The sequence below is a fragment of the Stegostoma tigrinum genome, chromosome 2 (assembly GCF_030684315.1).
Source record: "Stegostoma tigrinum isolate sSteTig4 chromosome 2, sSteTig4.hap1, whole genome shotgun sequence".
Classification (NCBI taxonomy): Eukaryota; Metazoa; Chordata; class Chondrichthyes; order Orectolobiformes; family Stegostomatidae; genus Stegostoma; species Stegostoma tigrinum.
In genome coordinates this window covers 106,107,072-106,131,869 of record NC_081355.1, presented here as the reverse complement: position 1 = coordinate 106,131,869, position 24,798 = coordinate 106,107,072, and the positions used below count along the sequence as shown (strand labels likewise).

Below are 24,798 nucleotides of genomic sequence, written 5' to 3'. Positions count from 1 at the left end.
TGAACAAGTTGTTAAGCACTACTAAGATAAACAAAATGGAGTTTGATGTCAGATTGTATGACTACAAACTTTGATTTAAACTGAGTTATTAATTATTGGCTCCAGACATAGAGGAAGGATGCAGGTTTTGTAGGAGACCAGGATTCTAGGAGAAGAATTAGAGAGATTAGCCATAATTGCACAAATAGTTGAGAAATAAAAAAAAAATCATCATAGCATTAATTTGACTTTTGATGGTTTATTTTTTGCAACGAACCAACATATTGTACGCTCATAAGTGAAAAAGTGCCTGTAACTAAATATTACAATACCCAAAAAAATTATGTGGAACATTTTTAATGAAGTGAAAAATCAGTTAAAATACAGTAAAATGTAAAACCATGTATACTTTCAGGCACCCAATAATTTTTCAATAATTGAAGTCCAATAATTTAGTATTGAGTTCTTTTCTGGGTTCTTTGCATACTGTTGTATAATTGTTGAAAGGCATTCTTACCTGATAGGTACAATGTACAATTCTACAAATCAGCCAGGATTGAATCAGTCAGCGCTGAAGTCACCTATAATGTGCCTCCTTTGATGACAACGCTGCATCTGTGGCTTTTGTACTTGTTAGTTTAGGATAATCCTACTCAGACCCCTCCAGTTTAGGAAACTCTGCTATACTTGTATATTTATTTTTAAGAACATAAATTAAGATAGTCCAGTTTGAGAAATCACAGATCCGAGCCAAAAACCTATTAATATACCTTGAAGATATCAAGAACTGCAAACACTGTCTCATATACCTTGGTTTTATTGACCTTGATAGAGGAAGTATGCTCCCGTATCATGGTAGAAAATTTATGGCACTTGTCATGATTAAACTGTGGAAAGAAATTAACAAAGTAATTGGACACTTGATTTCTTTTTGTCCAATTAATTAAAGTGTGACAATCAGTTTTGACATATCCCTTTTTGCTTGAATTCCACCTTTCAAGGAGTCACCAATGGTGTCAGCCTTGCCTAGAACTCATGTTGAATCAGGAAGTTGTAAGAGTTGCTCTATAGAACATGCAATCTAGACTCCATCATTTTGAGCCATACGAAGAGCAGGATGGACTGTCTTAGAGATATAAAACTAAGTCTATCTCTCCTCTTGATTCAATAGTAACAATCTCATGTCACTGATCGAAGAGGAGCAAAGGAATGGTACCTGGTAACTTGGCAAATCTTCATCCGTAAACCAACATTTTAAAAAATGAACTTCATTGCTATTAGTGGAATCTTGCTATACCAATTAGATGCTTTGCTTTCCATGTTGTAACAGTAGGAACATTTCAAAAATGTTGGATTTTGGAATGTCTTGAGGTTTTGAAAGATGCTATGCAAATACAAGCCTGACTTTTTCTTGACTGATCCCTTGTATGGGAGTTAATTTGACACTTAAAGGTAATTTGTTAGTCAGCTATATAGGAAGGGCTTACATGCAGTGGAACTCTTGTATTACAGAGGTACAGTTCCTGACCTTGGACTGGGGGTCCTAGGTTCAAGTCCTACCTACTGAAAATTTGTGTATTAACATCCCTGAATGGTTGTTTAGGGAAAATTAGAATACCTTTAAAAAAACATAGGAAGGGCCTACAGATGAATCAGACAGCTTTAAAGCAAGCCTTTCAAAATGGAAATTGTCTTAAAGACTGAAAAGTTAGGAAGGGTGAAATGTTCAACCTAAAATGTATTCAAACAGTTTATAAACAGAGAAGACACATAGTGTTACAATGGAAAATTATGATGTATAGTATTAGTTTAAGTTATTTTAACCAGAATCAGCTGAAGAGAAGTTGAGTCTACATTATCTTCTGGTATGCCTTGAGTTCATAACAGAGTAGGCATTTGATTCGTTATGTATGCACAAATTTTTCTTCTGCAATCAACATTTCTTTCCACTTTTTCAATTTTTTACCTAAAGAATTTGGTCTCTGCTTGAACTATGCCCTGTAGCAAAGCATTTCATGCTCCAATAAACCGTTGCAGAATGAAATTTACTTAATTGCTCTAATTTAGTAATAATTTTCAATCACAACTCATTATCATTGACTCCCCAAACAGAAAAAAAGCATGAGAAGAAAAATACTATTAAAATGCTTCATAACTTTAAAATTTGAGTTATATCCCCGCTTGTCATTAAGGCAATAAGCTTCAGTATTGAAATTTATCACTGCCAAAATTAATTTTGAATACCAAATGTAACATTATTACTAACTGAGCAAATGTGGGTTATTGTGCTATAATCTGTTGAAGAAATGATTTAGACATTAATATTCAATCGCAAATGCAAAATAAATTGCATTCAATTCAACTTTGACACAGCTGGTTAAGTGGGAAAATTACATTACACCACTTATTACATATCATGGGTGTTGTTTAAACCTGACATGTTTATTATCTTTGAGTAGCTAAAGCACACCATGTTAGCATTTTATAGAAACTGTTGTGATCTCAGCTGATTCCAAATTGAAATCTGGTTTAATCGATTATAATTTCATTTTGCAATTTGGTTACGATGGTGCCCAGTCACTAAACATATTCATGAAATGGTGCCAATGTACTTTTAACAAAAGAACAAAAGTTTATTGCATAAAAGATGGGGGGGGGGTGGGAGCTACAAGAATATTTTTGAAAATCTTATCAATAACAATAAAAATAAAGATTCAATATTGTTCCCTCACAATATCCTTTACCCCAACCCCACTCAACCCCAAAGTGAAGTGTCACTCATTTTTAATAGTTCTTACTCAACTGAGAGGGATTCAAGCATTTCCTTTTAGTGATTTTCTCCATCTGTCTGAGTTACAGAAATGCAGGCTAACACACTGATGTTTCTCGCTGAACATAGATGAAAGTTCAGGGTGTCTTCCAGCCCTGACTACTAAAAATCACTGATGGCCGAGAGACTGCTAAAACTAAACTTTACTTCTATTAAAGGATCTTTTTCTTCTCCTGAACGGAACCTACTTATGGACCCCGGACTCTCTACGTGTAGATTGGGAAAACTGAACTTCGTTAACACATTCGGCAATTATCTTTCCTATCCAGTCATTTAGCATTTCCAAGAAAACAAGTGACTTTAGCTTTTTAAAAATCGGTTTGAAGTGACTTTCTGACATTTTAAAAAGGAAACAAGCCAGCTTCATGGAATTCATATTAAAAACTCATTTACTTCTACTTTCGAATACAAAGACTGAATTTTCCAACTTTCAGGCAACGTTTCAAGTGAAATTTATGGATTCTGGTCCACCATGGCTCAAAATAACTTTTCTCATACTGTCTTCCACTCTTTACCTTATTAATTATGCATCCAGTCCCTAGAATGCTTGTCTTATGGAATCCCTTAGCAGGAAAGGTGGAGCTTTTCACTGCTGCTGGCATCTTGTCATTCATTCTGCTGATGCCTACCACATGACATGCTGCAGGACAGGAAATGCCCTTCGTAGCGTACTGCTTGAGCATTATCACTGAGGATATGGTCTAGAAAGAAGTTAAAGCCTCAGTTCAACAGAGACCTAGGGTGTTAGTGGATGCATTGGTGGAGACGCTAGTACTATGTCCTAGTCATTAGCAAAGGATGCCACATTACCAGATTCAGATAGTTCAGATTAGGACGGTGGTCATATTAGTACCGTGTCTGGGGGAATGCAAAGTACAACAGTGCAGGGTGAAGATTAATAATCTTCTATATTTCACAACAGTAAGTACATTTTCTCTCTGCTACTTCACGCACACTACACACATCTCTTATCAAGGTTTATCGACTACAACACTCACTATTGCATGCAACATGTCCCCACTCAGATTCTCAGAGTAAGTCGCTCCATTCGGAGCTCTACTCTGCTCGTCAGTTCCCTTTCTCTCTCTTTCTTTGTCCTTCCTTCTCCCTCCCCGTCCCCCACCCCCTCCTCCCTCCCCCCCTCCCCCTTCCCCTCCTCCCCCCCACATCCTTCCTCCCCCCCACTCCCCCCTCCCTCCCTCCCCTCCCCCCAGAGTGGGCTGCTAGCAGCATGGTGACCTGGAAAGCCTGGAGCGGGTCTCTGGCAGAGGCATGGCGAGGGCTGGAAAGCCCTGAGTGGGACTGCGGCAGTGGAAAGAAAACTTGGACTCAAGTTTTTCTTATTTTATTCTTAGTTAATGTGAATGGAGCCATGCATGTATGGCGAAGGTACACACTTTTCACTGTATTTTTACACTGAATACACATGACAATAAATAATTCAATTCAGTTGCCTCATCTTTCCAAACAGGTAAACCTTTCTGTTCTCTGCTCTTGCTACTCATTCATTCAGAGTACTTCATATTACCCCTCCTGATCATGCATCATCATTGATTGCTCTTATGGACACTTCCATTAGATTTAATCCTTCCCTTTGTCTCATTGCAGAAAAAAAATGGTGCAGCTCCTGGACTGATGTCTTCACAGTACCCAACCAAACTACCTGCAATTCCTGACCTGCAACACCAACTGGGACCCAAATGTTGGACTGCAAAGACACAGATCCCAGGACTCTGATTGGATAATGCATGTGACAAACTGTGGCCAAGCTCTTTCAACAGAATTGAATAAGACCGTTAACTGAGCATGGTGGTAACTTTTGTTGAGTGTAGTTGCCCTTGACCCCACTATCTCCTGCAGTTTTGAGTTTCAGACATGGCTATACAGAGAGAAGTACATTGTGTGTTTGTTGCCTAAGCTGCTAGCACATGCTGAAGGTCTAATATTAATGGAGCCCAATGCTGTACAGTGACATGACCACACCCTTGACTGTTCAGTGTACGTACTGAACCATGACAAGCTGCCTGCCTCTCACTCTACACTAAAAGGCAATGCAAGCCAGAAGAGACTGTAATTGCAAGTAATTGCAAAGTGAGTGAGTGCTTATGAAGTAAGCTAACAGGGATATAATCCATCTTGTGCTTTTGCACAAGTAGGTGTGTACCTCCATTCAAAGCACACTGACAAAAGGCAGGTCTCCACATCCAGAGTTGAGTCTTAACATAGAAAACAGATGTAGGAATAGGCCATTCAGGTCTTCGAGTCTGCATCATTCAATACCATCATGGCTGATTATGCAATCTCAGTATCCCATTCCAGCCTCTTAAAGAACTGAAGTGTTGTATAAGTTGGTCTGAGAACAGGCAAAATGATGTGCTTGGGTTGGTCATTTATTGATGCCGACATGTGTGGAAGAGTGGCAGTGAATGTCCATGGAACTCTTGAGTGGTGATGGAAGATTAATGACCTGGAGAAACAAGTAACAAGCTGCTGCCATGAGGTAACTGATTTTTTATGTCAGGAATTGTTACACCTGGTTTCTTTCATGAAGAAAATTGCAAGTGACATACAAGTGAAGTGAGCTGGGGTAATGGTGAGATGTAAATGAATAGAGTTATGGCAGTTGACGTTCAATAGCAAGATTCTGAACTCCAAGTTTAAAACTTGAGGTAGAAATTGAGAACTTTATTTTCTCAGTTCTGAGATTCTGATTTCATTCATTCTTGCCCTATTTTCCCAACTTTCATGTTTTGCCTGCATTGTTCACGTAAGGAGAAAATTCTGCCCTCAGTGTGCAGCAGCAGAGTAGGTTCCTAAGCCGGAGCTCATCCGCTCCAGTTCTTTTCCTCTTTTTTTTCCATCCCTTGGAGAGCACCAGTACTAGAGAGGTCAGTCAGCATGGCCATAGGGACTGCCAGCCTCATCGAGGAAGTCTGACACAGAACCCCGCCTCAAGGTGACACCCAGCACAGGCTCCCTCCCTTAGAAAGGCTTTAATGCTGAGCCATTACCTTTATTTCTTTTTCTTCTAATTTAGATCTAATTTTTCGTATCTCTAGCTAAAGTGGCACCAAAAATTGAGACATTGTACACTTTTTGCGACACTGTATCCCTGTACTTGAGTACTTGTTTTTTACAGTTTGCTAACCTGAAGATTATCTATTAATTTGAGCTCCATTCTCTGATAGTTGGTCAATACTCTATCCACACTAATATTCATCCCTGTCATCTGTTGTGCAGTAACCTTTAATTCAGCATCCTAATGAGTGTCTCTTGGAAGTCAAAATATACATCTACTGGTCCCCGTTACTACACCCCAATTTGTTAGATCCTCAAAGAATTCTAATAAATTTGGAAAATATTTTACTTCTATAAAACAATATTGATTTTTGCTAATATGATTTTCTAAACATTTTGCTGCTATCTTCTTCATAATAAATTCTTACATTTGCCCTCTGACTTATGTTGGACTACCTAGGCACTTATTAACCTCTGGTCCCATTAACTTACCTTGCATTTGTTACACCGCTTGTCCCAATCAGCCAAGACTGAGAAAAGAATATGATCAAAACTATTTTGACATTGGCCAATTATCAAGCACCATGATTCTGCAAAGTCAACTGATTACACTGCAGAAAATTTAAGGAGTTAATCACAGAAAATCTGTCGTCAAACAGACAGTTAAGGCCAAATATAACAAAGACATTACATTTGATAAGAAGGCAAGCTGCAGATTTGCAATATTTTGTAATAAAGAATCTAAAGAAACATCGATAATATAAAATCTATGCAAGAGTCCAATACAAGAACCTTTCATTAGCGGAACTTCAAAGAATGACAACACAAGGATCAAACCCTTGACACTTCCAGCAACATTCTGTTCATTCAGAAAGTAAGGAGGCATGGGATTCAGGGAAATTTGGCTGTCTGGATACAAAACTGGCTGTCCAATAGAAGACAGAGGTGGTAGTAGATGCTAAGTATTCAGCCAGGAGCTCAGTCACCAGTGGTGTTCCGCAGGAATCTGTTCTGGGACCTCTGCTCTTTGTGATCTTTATAAATGACTTGGATGAGGAAGTGGAAGGGTGGGTTAGTAAGTGTGCTGATGACACGAAGGTTGGTGGAGTTGAGGGGGTCTGTTGTAGGTTGCAATGGGACATTGACAGGATGCAGAGCTGGGCAAAGAAGTGGCAGATGAAATTCAACCCAGAAAAGTATGAAGTGATTCATTTTGGAAGGTCGGATTTGAATGCAGAATACAGGGTTAATGGCAGGATTCTTGGCAGTGTGGAGGAACAGAAGGATATTGGGGTCCTCATTCATTGATCCCTCAAAGTTTCTACCCAAGTTGATAGGGTTGTAAAGAAGGCATGTAGTGTGTCAGCTTTCATTTTTTTTCTTTGTTCATTCAGGGGATGAGGTGGTCACTGGCTTGGCAGCATTCATTGTCCATCGCTATTTGCCCAGAGGGTAGTTACGAGTCAACCACATTGCTATGGGTCCAGAGTCACATGTAGGCTAGACCAGATAAGGATGGCAGTTTCCTTCCTAAGGGCCATTAGAGAACCAGATGGGTTTTTCCCCCCAACAATCAACAATGGATTCATGGTCATCAATAGACTCTTAGTTCCAGATATTAATTGAATTCAAATTCCACCATCTGCTGTGGCAGGATTTGAACCCAGGTCTCCAGAACATTATCTGAGTCTCTGGATTAACAGTCCAGCGATAACATCATCAGGCCATCACCTCCCCCAGGCAGGGGAATTGAGTTTAAGAGCCGTGAGGTTACGCTGCAGCTCGACAAAACCTTGGTTAGACCACACTTGGAATATTGTGTTCAGTTCTGGTTGCCCCATTATAGGAAAGATGTGGGAGTTTGAAAGTGCGTGCAGAAGCTATTTACCAGGATGCTGCCTGGACAGAAAGACAGGTCTTATGAGGAAAGGTTGAGGAAGCTAGGGCTTTTTTCATTGGAGTGAAGGAGGATGAAAGGTGACTTGATAAGAGGTGTACAAGACGATGAGAGGTATAGATAGAGTGGACAGTCAGAGACTTTTTTCCAGGGCAGAAATGAATTTTACAAGGGGGCATAATTTTAAAGGTTCTGAGAAGGGGTCACCAGACCCAAAACATAGAACATATCTAACCTACACTATTCCATGTACGTGCATATGCTCATCCAATGACGCCTTAAATGTACCTAAAGTCAAATCTACTACCGTTGCAGGCAAAGCGTTCCATTCCCTTACTACTCTGAGTAAAGAAACTACCTCTGACAACAGTCCTATATCTTTCACCCCTCAATTTAAAGCTATGCCCCCTCGTGCTCGCCGTCACCATCCTAGGAAAAAGGCTCTCCCTATCCGCCCTATCTAACCCTCTGATTATTTTATATGTTTCAATTAAGTCACCTCTCAACCTTCTTCTCTTAATGAAAACAGTGGAACAGTCCCTCTTCTGCACCTACAGGCCCCAAAACCCACCTCTTCCTCCGGTACATTGATGACTGTATCGGTGCCGCCTCTTGCTCCCCAGAGGAGCTCGAACAGTTCATCCACTTCACCAACACCTTCCAGCCCAACCTTCAGTTCACCTGGGCCATCTCCAGCACATCTCTCACTTTCCTGGACCTCTCAGTCTCCACCTCAGGTAACCAGCTAGAATCTGATGTCCATTTCAAGCCCACTGACTCCCACAGCTACCTAGAATACACCTCCTCCCACCCACCCTCCTGCAAAAATTCCATCCCCTATTCCCAATTCCTCCGCCGCATCTGCTCCAAGGATGAGGCATTCCACTCCCGCACATCCCAGATGTCCACATTCTTCAAGGACCGCAACTTTCCCCCGCAGTGGTCGAGAACGCCCTTGACCGCGTCTCCCGCATCACATCCTTCACACCCCACCCCCGCCACGACTGCCCCAAGAGGATCCCCCTCTTTCTCACATACCACCTCACCAACCTCCGGATACAACGCATCATCCTCCGACACTTCCGCCATTTACAATCTGACCCCACCACCCAAGACATTTTTCCATCCCCACCCTTGTCTGCCTTCCGGAGAGACCACTCTCTCCAGGTCTCCCTTGTTCGCTCCACACTGCCCTCCAACCCCACCACACCCGGCACCGTCCCCTGCAACCGCAGGAAGTGCTACACTTGCCCCCACACTTCCTCCCTCACCCCCATCCCAGGCCCCAAGATGACCTTCCATATTAAGCAGATGTTCACCTGCACATCTGCCAATGTGGTATATTATATCCATTGTACCCGGTATGGCTTCCAAAACATTAACTGTTTTCTCATCCACAGATGCTGCCAGACCTGCTGAGCTTTTCCAGTAACTTTGTTTTTGTTCCTGATTTACAGCATCTGCAGTTCTTTTGGTTTTTATAACTTTAAGGTAATTGAAAGAAGGTATATGGGAGATGTCAGAGATAGGTTCTTTACAAAGTGGTGGACGTGTGGAACACACTGCTGGAAGTGGTAGTGGAATCAGATACTTTAGAGATTTCTGAGCAATTCTTGGATAGGCACACGGAAGATAGAATAACGTAGGGTATGCAGGGTAGTTTGACCTTAGTAGGATAATAGGTCAGCACAACGTCATGGGCCTAAGGGCCTGTACTGTGCTGTCCTGTTTTATGTTTTTAAACAGACACTGTTGGCTGGAGTTGTAGCTAAATTCCACCATTAATTGGTCAATAGCCAAGTTGAGTTGTGAGGCTGAACTTGTTTACATGAGGGGTCTTATTGCATGTAGCAACCAAAATAAAGTTTAAGTCATTGTTTCAATTCTTAAAAACCCTGAGAAAATTAAGCAGCCAAATTAAAGGTAATGTGGTGATTTAACCACATCTCTGGGCAGTTATCATTGGTTGTTGCTCAGCAAGTGCCACTTGATAGAACTTTTGTTGATCTCTTCCGTTACTTTTCTGACTATTGAGAGCAGAATAAATTAGGGAAGTTAATGGAATAGTGGTCATGTCACTGGTCTAGTACTCTAGAGATCCTTCAGAAAGTTCTAGGGATATGGGAGGTGGTGAAACAGGAATTAAATAGAATCTGTGATCATGTAATTAATAGCAATGGTCATAATACCAATCTTGTTCACAAATGTCCTTTAGGGAAGGAAACATGCAATCCTTACCTGGTCAGGCCTAAATGTGGCACTAGATCCACAGCAATGGTGGACTCAACTGTCCTGTGAAAGTGGCTAGGGTAATTTTAGGCAGGCACCAGGTGCTAGCTTTGACAGTGACACCCACATCCCATAAAAATAAAAGACAGCTGGCTAGGGCAGTAATTGACTGAGTCAGACTTATGCTTTTTAAAGGCAGAATCAACGTAGGTAAATTTTCCACATTGCCAGATAACCACTATTAAGTGTGTACTGGAACAAAAATCTTCAGTCCTGTTGCTGGAAAAGTAGTGCCAGGCTACAGCCTTTGCAGTATCTTGTGAAAAATAACAGCTGTTACAAGCTGGTTGTAGGTTTATATACAGATTAGGAATCAGTTTAGATATCAACACCAATAAATAAAATAAATCCTTTCACTGCAATCAAAGACAGACAAAGAATGCCTAACAAACAATTCAAAATTACTTAAAACCATTTTAAAAAGATTAAAACATTATTTTTCCATACTTTTATGCTGAAGCAGCCTCCGTTCTAACTATATTAACTTTTGTGTTTTCAGGTTATACTCCTTCTGAAAACAAATATTGGATGCTGTCATTTCACATATTTCTAACATTCCAGGTCATAAATTTCTCAAAAATGATTTAACACCAACATTTTGAATATATTTATTTACATGTATATTTTAACAAATTGATTAGAGACAGTCCAATTTCTAACAGGTGAATAAATACAAAAACCTTTAAATGTTAATTTAAGTTCTGAAACACTGCATTCACATGGATTGAGCCAAAGGAGGAAGAGTTTACATCAGATTATGACTATGGTCTTGATTATCACGTTTTTAAAAAAAGTCATTCATTAGTTAACCCATTGTTAAATGCAAAGCCATTACCCTTGCTCCTTTTGCTAGATGCTTCAACTTGATGCAATGACAAAATGCTTTACATGTTGTGCTATCGATTTCAGATAATTCACCTTTTAGAAGATATGCCCACAGTACTGCAAACTAACTACAAAACCTGTGCATTACAATGGAGAAAGAAACACCCTGTAATGAAAAAAATACATATTTGGGAGCTGGCTGGAAAAAATTACGAAGGAATACATGGTCATTACTTACAGTACATACAATTGTAGAGTGCTCTATGTCATATTTATATATCATAATTATAAAGTTTTTCATAACCTTTCTAGAACAAATTTGATCTACTTCAATTAGTTTGGAATTTTAATGATTTTTCAGTACAGCATTCCTAGCAGAGCAGTCTGATAAATTTATGTAAATGCAGACCAAGTCTTAATACCCTATTTACAAGAAATGGATCTCAGTAAAATTGCAAAGTAATGATAGTAAAGGAATATACACAAAATATTAGTGCAAGAGTGGATAGCTTTTACACAACAACCTGCTAAAATAAAGTTCAATTCCATTATAATTCTATCTGCTGACCAGATTGAAGGAAATTTAACATTTCAAAGTTATTTCTAATAAATTACTAGATTTATGTTGGTTTTATTTATGTACTGTACATCCAAAATAAACACAAGGATTAACCAAAAGGTTACCTCTTAGTTAAAATTGGATACAGTTAAATGGTGCAAATTTCAATTGCTTACATTAAATTGAACTAATTTAAGCAGGTTTTAAGGTTTCATTTTTCATTAGTTCATCCCTACAGAAGGCAAAGTTTATGCTTATATTGAGCGATGCATGCATCTACCAACTGAAGAGAAGAACACATTACATTTTAAAAGTTCTTAAGACATAAATCTTGTATTAGAAATGTAACTATATGTTTTCCTCTTTAAATTTTGAAATTGCTGAGGGTCATCTGTTAACACCAGTTTTTCCATTACAAAGCAGTAGTGAGGTGGATACTTGGAAATGGAATTGCATTAGAAACAAGCCTAGTTACTACAGCACTGGCTCTTAGTCTGTTGAGTGGGTTCATGAAGATCTACTCCTCTGCTTCTTCCACCGTTTGGTCCTGTATTCTGTGGCTCATTCTTAGGCAATTTCTTTGCTGCAAGATGAGGTTGTAAGTTAAAGTCTGACAGTTCACTTTCTACAGTTAAACAAACAAATATCGATCAGTTTTTCTACACAAAAAGACCTTTTTACTTTGCATAATATTTCTACATAGTCAGAAATACTGACTTTTCATTCCTTCTCAGACATGCCTAACTTAGTGTCTTGATGAGGGGCAAATAATCACATGAAACAGAACAGTCTTTCACATATTCATTCGCTACCCAAGACTATCACTGACCTTGTACTGTTACAAAGTCATTCTAAGTTTGTGGAACAAAGCCTCATGCTCACATACAGTATTCCAGAATCTACAAGAGTGCAACTATTTCAGATCATGACCCCTGTCCTCACTTGGATGATGTGGAGCTGTCAGTGTTGGGCTAGAGTGGACAAGGTCAGAAACCACACTACACCAGGTTATAGTCCAACAGGTTTATTTGAAAACACAAGCTTCTGGAGCCTCAGTCTTTCTTCAGGTGTTAGTGACAGGAGTAACATCAGACACAGAATTTATGAGTATAAGATCAAAGGGACACACCATTGATGAGGATGTACTAAACAAACCTAAGATGCTGTTAAATCTTTAATCAGTTAGAAGGTTTTTAATTACTATGCAAATCCCCCAAATACCTTTCAAGTCTCGGTCTGGACATTTAACAGCCTCCTAGGTGTGTTTAGTACATCCTCAATGGTGTGAACCTTTGATGTTTTACTTATAAACTCTGTCTGATACCACCTCTCTCACTGAGGAGGATTGCTGCTCTGAAAGTTTATGTTTTCAAATAAACCTGTTGGACTATAACGTGGTGCTGTGAGATTTCTGATCTCACTTCGATGGGGGCTGAAGATTTTCAGATCTTTTAATCTTATCTCTTGCTTCCTTAGTTTTACCATGATGATCTCCTTTTGCTTTACATCATATTACTTGTCATTTAAATCTCTTCTGCCTTTCAGTCCAGCCAACATGAGACTACAGACTTAGAGCAATGCAGCTGACTCTTCATTGGGCAATTAGGGATGGGCAACAACCACATCCCATTAAGAATAGCTAAAACCAAAATAACTTAGTAAAGGCTTACCATTAGACAAAATGTTATTGACATGAAGTGTTATTTTCTTCTTTATGGAGACCCGCTGAGAGTTTTCAGCATTGTTTTTATTTCACTCTTAACTATAATACTTTACATTTAATTGTTACTCATTACAGACAAGTTATATTAAAAACTGAATGAAATAACATGGTTTTACATATTCCGGAAACATTAGGAGCTCTTGTTCTAATAGTTAATATGCAGATTCAATTTTTAATAGCATTTTATTTGCAAATTATAAGAAGTTCCTTCCATTGTGATCAAGCTTACCTATTGCCAAAAATATTTCATTCACATTCATTGAAGTCTTTGCAGATGTCTCCATGAATAATAAACTGTTGTCATCTGCATACAACTGTGCTTCCTACAAATAAATCAATTCGTTAGAAAATAGTTTCCTTGGAGCCTACAGCAATTATTTCAGCCCCTACAAAAAAGGCACAATCGGAATATATTCAGTTTTTTTGTTATGGAACAAATACTTTTGTACAGTGTAATCTGTAAAATACATTTTGGAGCATGCCATTCTATTGAACATCAGAAATACGACAACAGACTTAGCAATGCCAAAAAGAAATTCATTTACGTTTTTAAACATTTATATAATTCACGAGAACTATTCTCTTAATCAAAGGTTTGATTTAACCCTTCTAAGGTCAGCTTCTACTCTCATTCTCCCTCGCAGGCAGCAGCTCATTGAGATTTACTGTGCAAGTGCTAGCAATTTCCAAACATAAACTGAGAATTCAGGTGCAGTCACAGCTGACTTGCCAATTAAGCAACCCTGACAATAAAAAAAATCACAGGTGGGAATTACAACATTGCTATTAATCAGCACTTCTCAATAACCTGATCATTGATGCTTAGTATGACTTCCAGGGGAGGCAGTGGCATGTCACTGGATTAGTAATCAAGAACACCAGGTTAATGTTCTGGACAGGGGTCAAATCCCACCACAGCAATGGGAAAATCTAAATTAAATGGAAATCTGGAATACAAAGACATCGCCTCTTGGCGACCATGAACCCAGTGTCAATTGCTGCAAAAAACCATTTGTGCATTAATGTTTTTCAGGGACACCTGACTCCAGAACTTTAGCTCTCAACTGTCCTCTGGGCAATAAATTCTGGCCTAGACAATGATGCTCAAATCCCATGAACAGAATAAAAAAACTTCGAGAAGGTTCACTCAAACTTGTGACCTCATTCTAAACTCAGTACAAACACGTGCATGAAACTTTCAACTTCCAAGACGAGGGTGCTGACTGGCTAACATTACAAAAGACTGATCTGAATGTAGCACTAAATAAAAGTGAAATTATTCAGAATTGGGAAAATTCTCCATTGGCTGAGGTCATGAAAAACAGTGACTGTTTGAAGGCAATCTCCTCAAATATTTCATCACTTCATTTGGTTGTGGTGGTTGGTGGCCGTGGTTAGAGAATTTTCTGAGAATAATCCTCAGATAATTATGTGGCAACCAACAGGTGCAAGGCATTGACATTGTTTACTAGTTGCAAAATGGCTCGTCAAGACAGAAAAAATACACTAATTTCACGTTTATTATGAAGTAGCCTAATAATTATCAAAACACGTTGCCAAATGCAGCAAGATGCAGGCAGCCTCAAGATTTGACTGATGTGTCACAAATATGATAAGCAATTAGATTAGATTCCCTACAGTGTGGAAACAGGCCCTTCAGCCCAACAAGTCCACACCGTCCCTTGAAGCATCCCACCCAGACCCATCCTCCCATAACCCATACACCCCTGAACACTAGGGGCAATTTAACATGGCTAATTCACCTAACCTGCACATCTTTGGACTGTGGGAGGAAACCAGAGCACCCGGAGGAAACCCACACAGACACGGGGAGAATGTGCAAATTCCACACAGACAGTCGCCTGAGGCAGGAATCGACCCCGGGTCCCTGGCGCCGTGAGGCTGTCGTGCTAACCACTGAGCCACCGTAGAACGCAATCATCTTGCCACAACAATCAATACCATTATCACTGCTGAATCAAGTCATTTTTATGACAGAAGCGTAACTGTACCAACCATATAAGTATTCTGCCTACCAACAGCAGGTCAGAGGCTAGACAGTGAAGAGTAGCTCTCATCCCAATTCCCAAATACCTGCCATCAAAAATAAATTTGGCAGGGCAGTGGAATTCTCACCACCTGCCTGGATGGTGCAACTCTGACACAAGTAGCTTGATACCATCCAGGACAAAGCAACATGCTTAACGAACACCCCATCCTTAAATACCACCTTGAGCATTCACTCCCTTCACCAATGGCACAGTGGTAGCCATGTGTAACACACAGAAGACAAAATGCAGAAACTTGGCAGACACCTTCTAAACCTGTAATCACTATCACAAACAAAAATACAAGTTGTTGAAAAAGCTCAGCAGGTCTGGCAGCATCTGTAAACAGAACAGAAGATGTGTAGCTCAGGTTGAGGTTCTGGATGGGAGTTTGCTCGCTGAGCTGGAAGGTTAGTTTTCAGAAGTTTCGTCACCAGTCTAGGTAACATCATCAGTGAGCCTCCGACGTTATCCATTTTGGATTACCATAAACTATTTTCTAGATGTTCAGACAATCCACTCGTGGAAGGGTGGTGGCTGCAACAATCAAATGAATCGTATGTAATTCAAGGTAAATTGTGGCCAGTTTGTTATATTTCAAAGAAGAGATTGAGCAGTTTAGGCTTTGGAGGCTCACTGATGATGTTACCTAGAATGGTGACGAAACGTCTGAAAACTAACCTTCCAGCTCAGCGAGCAAACTCACATCCAGAAATCAAGAGTTAACATTCTGGGTTCAGGGACCCTTCCTCAGAATCTCTATCACCCAGAAGGTCAAGAGAAGCAAATGTTTTGCAACACCATCATATCCAATTTCCTCTCCAAGCCATGTATCATTCTGACTTAGAACTGTATTGCCCTTGCTTCCCTGTCAAAATCCTGGAAATCCCATTCTAACAGAACCTTGGAAGCAGTATCTTCCATGGACTGCAACAACGCAAAACAACAGCTCACCATCTTCTCAAAGGCACTTAAGGATTGGCAATAAATGACGACAGCCTACAATGGCCACATTTCAACAAGGAAAGCAAGTATATTTAGATCATTTTCAAAGAGATAAAGTAATTATTAGCCTATTGGGCAGTGAGAATCAATTTCCATTAAAGGTAGAGAAGAGTTGCTTACAGAGGCACTATGATAATTGAACCAGATGCTTCATCCTGGTCAATGGTAGACTCAAAATTATAATAGCTATTAATAGCAAGGAACAGGATTTTTGAAAAGGTTGCTAAAGGCTTCCAATTTAAATTTCATATGATCAATTAGATCATTAGCAGCTAGTCACAAGTGTGATCAGTGTACTTTGCTTGGTATTTAATCAATACTCCTCAAAGCAAATTCAAAACATTTTGAAAACATTTTTGTAGAAACTTATTTTTTTCATATACAAACCTGGAACTCTACTGCTCTCTTATTAGCAAGATCAGCCTTGTTTCCTGCTAAAGCTATAACAATGTTTGGACTTGCTTGCCTCTGAAGTTCCTTAACCCAGTTCTTGGCCCGTACAAAAGTGTCCTGCAAAAGAATTGACACAAGAAATAATTAACATAAAATACCTTTTAAAAATACACTAAGAGCTATCAAACATCTCATTATCCTGCAAAGCACTGTCAGAAAAAAAAAAGTTGTATGGTAAAATCACTAGCATTATTTGACCGGAATCATTTCAGAAAAGAAGTGCCATGCTTCAACTTTACCAGACAGACGTATGCCTGTCAGATAACAGATGCATCGTAAAGCTCAAAGCTCTGAAAGTCAAATCCATAAAAACGATAACCTGAGCCAGATTCAAACATTTTAAATCAACTGAGCTTTAAATCAACAAAATGCAAAACAAATCCTACTCTGCAGCCAAATGCCAGCTTAAAGATCTGCTTTTCCAGGAACCTTGTCTCTCAGTGCTTGTATAAAAGGCAGTATTAGCCAGTAAATATATTTTAATGATTTCAATGAGAGATTTTACAAAGTAAGTTCGGTACAGTGATTGTTCCAACTTAAAATAAACGTTATCCATTTTGGATTACCATAAACTATTTTCTAGATGTTCAGACAATCCACTCGTGGAAGGGTGGCGGCTGCAACAATCAAATGAATTGTATGTAATTCAAGGTAAATCGTGGCCAGTTTGTTATATTTCAATGAAGAGATTGAGCATTTTAGGCCTGTATTCTTTGGAGTTCAGAAAGGATCTAATTAAGATACTTAAGCTAACAGGATTGACAAGGTAGACAGAGACAAGATGGTTCCTCGTGTGAAGCACCTGGAAAGAAAGGTCATAACTTTTGGATGGGGGTAGCAGATAAGGAGAAATTATTTCTCGAAGGGTTGTGAATCTGTGGAATTCATTAGCCTGGAACCGATAACAGGATACTCAATAAATCTGAGGAGACAGACATATTTACTTGGTAATGGGTTGAAGGGTTATGGAGAGTGGGCAGGAAAGTAGAGCTAAGGTCAAAACGATCATATTAAACAGCAACGCAGACTTGGGGTGCTGAATTGTCTACTCCTATTCCTGGTTCTTACGTTTTTGACAGAAATTCGATGTAGGTCGGGTAGGGGGTGAGGGAAATAATACAACAATTAATAAACAGGCTAATATTGTGTGCAATTCTAAAAAGTGTTACAAAGTTAACACAGGCCTGCTGTGTTCGCCCAGCTCCACACTGTTATCTCGGATTCTCCAGCATCTGCAGCTCCCATCATCTCAGTCCTAATATCAACCTTAATTTACCACTGTGCAAAATAACAGAAGAATCAATATACTACACTTTGATCTCCAGAAGGAATTTGATAAGGTGCTGCTGCAGCAAAGATTATTGTGCAAAATAAAAGATTGTGTGGGGATAGCACGTTTCGTGGATAGAAAATTGGTTAGTTCATAGGAAGCAGAGAATAGGTGTAAATATACCTTTTTCAGGTTGGCAAGGCAAAAATGAGTGGTGTGTAACATATCGGTGCTAGGATATCAAGGTGATTATAATTTATATAGGTAACTTGATGAAGGGATGGAAGATATTGTTGCCAAAGTTGCTGACGCCACAAAAGACAGGTAGGAAAGTAAGTTGTGAAGACACAAGAAAGTTATGAAAAGAGATTGATAAATTAAGTAGGCAAAAAGACGTGACAAATTTAATGTGGAAAAATTTAAAGTTATTCACTTTAACAGAAAGAATAGAAAAGCAATTAGTTAAATGAAGAGAGATTACAGAGATCAGAGATGCAAAGGAATCTGGGTGCTTTTTTGCACAAAACACAAAGGATTAGAACACAGGTACAGTGAGTAATTAACTCAACATGGTGGCTCAGTAGTTAGCGCTGCTGCCTTACAGTGCCAGGCACCTGGTTTCAATTCCACCTTTGGGTCTGTGTGGAGTTTGCACATTCTCCCCACGTCTGCGTGGATTTCCTCCGGGTGCTCCAATTTTCTCCCACAGTCCAAATATGTGCAGTTTAGGTGGATTGGCCATGCTAAATTGCCAATAGTGTCTCGGGATGGGTCTGGGTGGGATACTCTTGAGTGTCGGCATGGACTTGTTGGGCTGAAGGGCCCATTTCCATACTGTAGGGATTCTATGAAGTCAGAGGTTGTGCTTCAATAGTACAGAGGACTGATAAGACTACATCTGCGTACAGGTCACCTTATTTAAAGTAAGGCTACAAATGCACTGGAAACAATTCAGAGAAGGGTTTATTCCAACATTACATGGAATGGGCAGGTTGTATTACAAAGAAAGGTTGGATGGGCTTGGTTTATATTCAGGAGTGAAGAGTTGACTCGACTGACAATTCAACCCTTATGAGCCTGCTTTGCCATTCAATCTGATCATTGCTGATCACCCAAAATCAGTGCCCCGATCCCACTTTCTCGCCATATCCTCTCATCCTTTAACACCAAAACGTCTAATTCCTCCTTGGAAACAATGCTTTGGCCTCAACTACTAACTGTGGCAGAGCACTCCACAGGCTCACCATCCTTTGCGTGAAGAAATTTCTTATCCTCCCATGGGAGAATTTGGAGCTTAGGGGGTCACTAAACCAAAAACAGGTCCGCCGCATCTGCTCCCACGATGAGGCATTCCACTCCCGCACATCCCAGATGTCCAAGTTCTTCGGGGACCGCGGCTTTCCCCCCACAGTGGTCGAGAACGCCCTTGACCACGTCTCCCGCATTTCCTGCAACACATCCCTCACACCCCAACCCCGCCACAACCGCCCCAAGAGGATTCCCCTCGTTCTCACACACCACCCCACCAACCTCCAGATACAACGCATCATCCTCTGACACTTCCGCCATCTACAATCCGACCCCACCACCCAAGACATTTTTCCATCCCCACCCCTGTCTGCTTTCTGGAGAGACCACTCTCTCCGTGGCTCCCTTGTTCGCTCCACACTGCCCTCCAGCCCCACCACAACCGGCACCTTCCCCTGCAAACGCAGGAAATGCTACACTTGCCCCCACACCTCCTCCCTCACCCCTATCCCAGGCCCCAAGATGACTTTCCACATTAAGCAGAGGTTCACCTGCACATCTGCCAATGTGGTATACTGCATCCACAGTACCCGGTGAGGCTTCCTCTACATCAGGGAAACCAAGCGGAGGCTTGGGGACCGCTTTGCAGAACACCTCCGCTCGGTTCGCAATAAACAACTGCACCTCCCAGTCGCAAACCATTTCCACTCCCCCTCCTATTCTTTAGATGACATGTCCATCATGGGCCTCCTGCAGTGCCACAATGATGCCACCCGAAGGTTGCAGGAACAGCAACTCATATTCCGCTTGGGAACCCTGCAGCCTAATGGTATCAGTGTGGACTTCACCAGCTTCAAAATCTCCCCTTCCCCCATCGCATCCCAAAACCAGCCCAGTTCGTCCCCTCCCCCCACTGCACCACACAACCAGCCCAGCTCTTCCCCTCCACCCACTGCATCCCAAAACCAGTCCAACCTGTCTCTGCCTCCCTAACCTGTTCTTCCTCTCACCCATCCCTTCCTCCCACCCCAAGCCGCACCTCCATCTCCTACCTACCAACCTCATCCCACCACCTTGACCTGTCCGTCTTCCCTGGACTGACCTATCCCCTCCCTACCTATACTCTCCTCTCCACCTATCTTCTTTTCTCTCCATCTTCGGTCCGCCTCCCCCTCTCTCCCTACTTATTCCAGAACCCTCACCCCATCCCCCTCTCTGATGAGGGTCTAGGCCCGAAACATCAGCTTTTGTGCTCTTGAGATGCTGCTGGGCCTGCTGTGTTCATCTAGCCTCACATTTTATTATCTTGGATTCTCCAGCATCTGCAGTTCCCATTATCACAGGGTCAGGACAGTTGATTTAAATGGGTCAATTTTTTTTCTCTCCAAGAATCAATCACCTTCAGAACTCTCCTTGAAAAGTTGATGAAACCAAAGTCCTTGAATCTACCTATGTCTGCCTTAAAAAGTCATGTCAAGCCAGGGTTTGAAAGGTTATCAGGCATAGTCAAGAATGTAGATTTGAGGTTACACAATCAGATCCGCCATGGTGTTTTGAATGGTGCAGAGGGCTCAAACAATTGAATGGCCTACTGCTCCTGAATTGTATGCTCATAATTATCAGATGTGGATATTTTTAATCAACCTGTTCAGACATGTTATGATATACCTCTGACACAGGCAAGAGTTAAATGTGGGTTCTCTGGCTGAGAAGTAGGAACATTACCAAAGCATTCAAAACAGAGATTCAGGAAGGGTGAGCTTATCTGATGAAATGAATCAAGAGAAAAATAGCCCAAATGGATAGTGAAAAGCCTTAAATGTACACAGGCTTCCAAAATGAATTTACATGTTGCATTTAAGAATTTTTTTTTAGTTAAATGTGGAATTAGGAATTCAATGTAAAATGAGCACATCAACTATGAAACCCAAAAGATAGAAAAGCAGTGGGTACTTTTCCAGACTGGTGTGCACTGTTGCCGACTACTGGGTCACTGTTGCTTAGAACTTAATTCAGTAGCAGATCAAGGACACGATGCAAATTGGTTAAATATGAAAAGTGAAAAATGGCAGTTAGAATTCAATTTAAATAAGTGCGAGATATTGCATTTTGGAACAACAAACAGGAGCTAGGGCCTTGGATAGTGTTGTAGAACATCTCTGAAGTTTGCTACACAGATAGGGTGGTTAGAAAGGCATTTAGCACGCTTGCCTTCATTGCTCAAACCTTTGAGTACAAGAGTTGGGAAATCATGTTGAGGTTGTACAGGGCATTGGTGAGGCCTCTTCTGGATTACTGTGTCCAGTTTTGGTTTCCCTGCTACAGAAAGGATATTATTATTTTGCAGATTTACCAGGTTGTTACTGGCACTGGAGGGTTGGAGTTACAAGGAGAGGCAGGATAGTCTGGGACCTTTCTCAACCTCCAAGCTCCAGTTAGAGGTGACCTTATAGAAGTTTATAAAATCACGAGAGGTACAGACAGAGTTAATGGTAGGTGCCTTTTTCCTAGGATGGGGGATTTCAAAGACCAAAGGGCATATTTTTAAGATGAGAGAAAAGGAGAGGGGTTTAAAAAAAACACTTGAGGAGCAACTTTCGTTTTAAAAACACAGGCTGGTGCATGTTCAGGATGAACTTCCTGAGGAAGTGGTGGGAGTTTAAAAGACATTTTAGATAAGTATATGAATAGAAAAGGTTGAGGGATATGGGTCAGGAGCAGGCAGATGGGTCTAGTTTAGCTTGGCATTATGTTTGGCAGGGACTGGTTGGAATGAAGGGTCTGTTTCCGTGCTCTATGACCTATAAATGTTTAGCAGTTTGAATTTACATAGGGAGTTATTGATAAGTTATAGAAATTAGATAAGTGGCAGAAAAATTGCACTGACCTTGATCCAAGTGTACAATTACAAATGTTATTATGGCTTGAGAAACTCACAGTTCATGCAAGCTCTCTTTAGAGGTATCTAGTCACTGCTATTTCCTATCTATCCCTGTTGACTGCAAGTTAAACTTCCTTTGGGAGTCTTCCATAATCCTCCTAGGTACCAACCTCCAGTTCATTACCACTCATGGAGTGAAATGATTCCTAATAACCCCCTAAATCTATTGCCAAACCTGAAATTTATGTCTTCAGTCCGTGTTCTATCATTGAAACTAGGCACTACATTAGACATCGTTATTACATCGCGCAGCAATCTCTTTTGCTGCAAGAAAATCAGTTTCTCCAACCTGACTTTAATTGCTGCAAGTCCTCATCCCTGGAATCATGCTTGAAAAATCTTCTCTGCACTGTGCAGGACACTATCATCCCTGCTGAAGTGTGGTGATCAGAACTGGAAATATGCTAGTAGTGGCTGAACAAAAGTGATGCAAATATTCAGTACTGCTTAGCTGCCTGTCTTCAATACCTCTTATGAAAGCCAAAACTCTAACAGAGGGGAAAAATGCACATTGTACGCACTCCACAACAGTGATGAAATAGAAGAGTGAAAGAGAGATTTAAGAGTCTTCGTAGACTTGGAGTTCTAATATATCCAAGTCCATAGATCAATGATAAAATTAAAACAACATGTTAGTTATTTGATAGTACAGCACAAGTCTGAAGTCAAAATCAAAAATCGGATCCGGCCAGAGCACACCTTCAGTAGTTTATGTAGCACCAGTCACCAAACGACAAGACACAAGATCCAGATCAAGAAAGAGCCATGATGCCAACTCTTAATATTAAGAAATGTAAACAAGGCAGGCTAGGAAAATGTGACCTTTTTAACCTTGAAAGGTCATGGAGTCAAATGGTATACAAATCAAAATTACTTTGAACTACATTGCAAACGTAGAGCCAGGGTTCACAATTTTGTATCTGCAAAAGAAAACAAATCAGGACTGATATCAGGAATTTTATTGAAAGAGCACAAAATACAAATGTGTTTGCAGATCATTTTGTTGGTGTAAAAAGTAACATTGAATTTCTAGAAGAGGCTCACCACAATTATCCAGTGATTTTCATAACACGGAGCTTTTCTACACTACCTTGTTATTATCTGCATAGACCATACACCTTCTAAACAAAAGGGATCAGACTGGAAGCCAAAATAAACCTCAAACTGAAGAGAAAAAGCTTCAACAATCCAAGGCCTAGTGCAACATTCCAAATCTGTGACCTCTGCCATTTAGAGGAACAAGAGACGTAGATACAGGACAACACCACAACCTTACCTGCAAGTTCCCCTCCATGTCACACATCTTGATTTTAAAATACATCACATTTCTTCAATGCTGCTGGTCAAAATCCTAGAACACACTAACACCACTGTACGTGTACCTATATTGCATGGACTGCATCAGTTCAAGATGGTAGCTTACTGACACTACCTCAAGGACAGTGGAATAATTGCTGGCTTAACTAGTGATGCTCACATCCCACAAACAAATAAGTAATTCAGACACGAGACTTGATTAGAAAATGTGAATGCACACTTACACTTGTAATATTTCCAGAAATTCCATTGCTCAGATACACGAAAAATTTCTTATTGAACCCTCAAAATAGCAAATTGGGCAAACCATATAATGGCAAAGTTAAATATTCAATACATCAAGATTGAAAACAGACATCTGTATCAAGAGTGTTAAACTTTGGGGATGTAGCAAATCTTAATATTCAAACATTAATTCCTCCAAGATAATCTTGAATAAGCTAGCGACAGAAAATGAAAAAAAGAGGAAATGAAACAAACGAAATGAACTAAAGATTAAAATTTTTAAAAGTAACAAGGTAGAAAAGTCAGAAAAAGTAGATATATGCACAAACAAGAAGCTGGAAACTATTCATAAACTATTCATCTCCGCAAACCTGTTCTGTTACCATTCAACAAGATCATGGCAGTTTGGGTTTTGGCTTCAACTCCACATTCTCACCTAGCGCCATTATTCTTTGATTATTTTACTAGACAAAGATCCAACTACCTCTGCATTAAAAATATTCAATGATTTTGCCTCAATTTTCAAAAGGCTCATGGCCATCAAAAAACTTCAAGCGACTTAAATGGAAGACCCTTTCTAAAAAAAAAATCTGCTTGTTCCATAAATTTAAAAATCTCTCCTAATACATCTGTTCCTAATGGATAGTGCTAGCAGATAGATCAACAAATTAGTGCTTGTTTCACACGAAGAATCTTAACGTTTTAACACCTTCATCCAACCAACAGAAAGCTGTACTAGTTAATTACAAATAAACTGTGCATGCTGCTGCATTCAGTGAATTTAAATTGTTTGAATTTTGTATATTTACTGCAAATAGTTCAATCTTTGGAATACCACCAGAATTAATAGCATAGCTGTATAAAGTCATTGTATAATTCTACTTACATCATTTGTAATATCGTATACCACTATGGCAGCCTGTGCTCCTCGATAGTACATTGGTGCCAAGCTGTGATATCTTTCTTGCCCTGCCGTATCCCATATTTCAAACTTCACAGTCGTGTCATCCAAGCATACAGTCTGAGTTAGGAAAGCAGCTAAAACAAAACAAACGTATGAACAGGTAAATGCTATGAATATTTTTAAATGAACATGCAAATAAAACACAATTCAGAGCAAGTTCATTAGATTAATTCCAGATATGAAAGGTTCATCTTACAAGGAAACACT

General features: G+C 40.0%; 1 protein-coding gene across 2 annotated transcripts in view; it reads right to left on the bottom strand.

The window, feature by feature from the left end:
- Positions 1-10,596: 10,596 nt before the first annotated feature.
- LOC125467499 (ras-related protein Rab-5C-like) overlaps positions 10,597-24,798 on the bottom strand; it is a 39,775-nt gene continuing 25,573 nt past the window's right edge. For both annotated transcript variants that reach the window (XM_048563438.2, XM_048563447.2), the window contains 4 exons: positions 24,514-24,665; positions 16,561-16,683; positions 13,350-13,443; positions 10,597-11,980 (listed from right to left, as the gene is read on the bottom strand). In XM_048563438.2, coding sequence (XP_048419395.1) covers positions 11,865-11,980; positions 13,350-13,443; positions 16,561-16,683; positions 24,514-24,665 — 485 coding nt within the window. In that variant the 3' untranslated portion in view covers positions 10,597-11,864. The remainder of the gene's footprint in view (positions 11,981-13,349; positions 13,444-16,560; positions 16,684-24,513; positions 24,666-24,798) is intronic.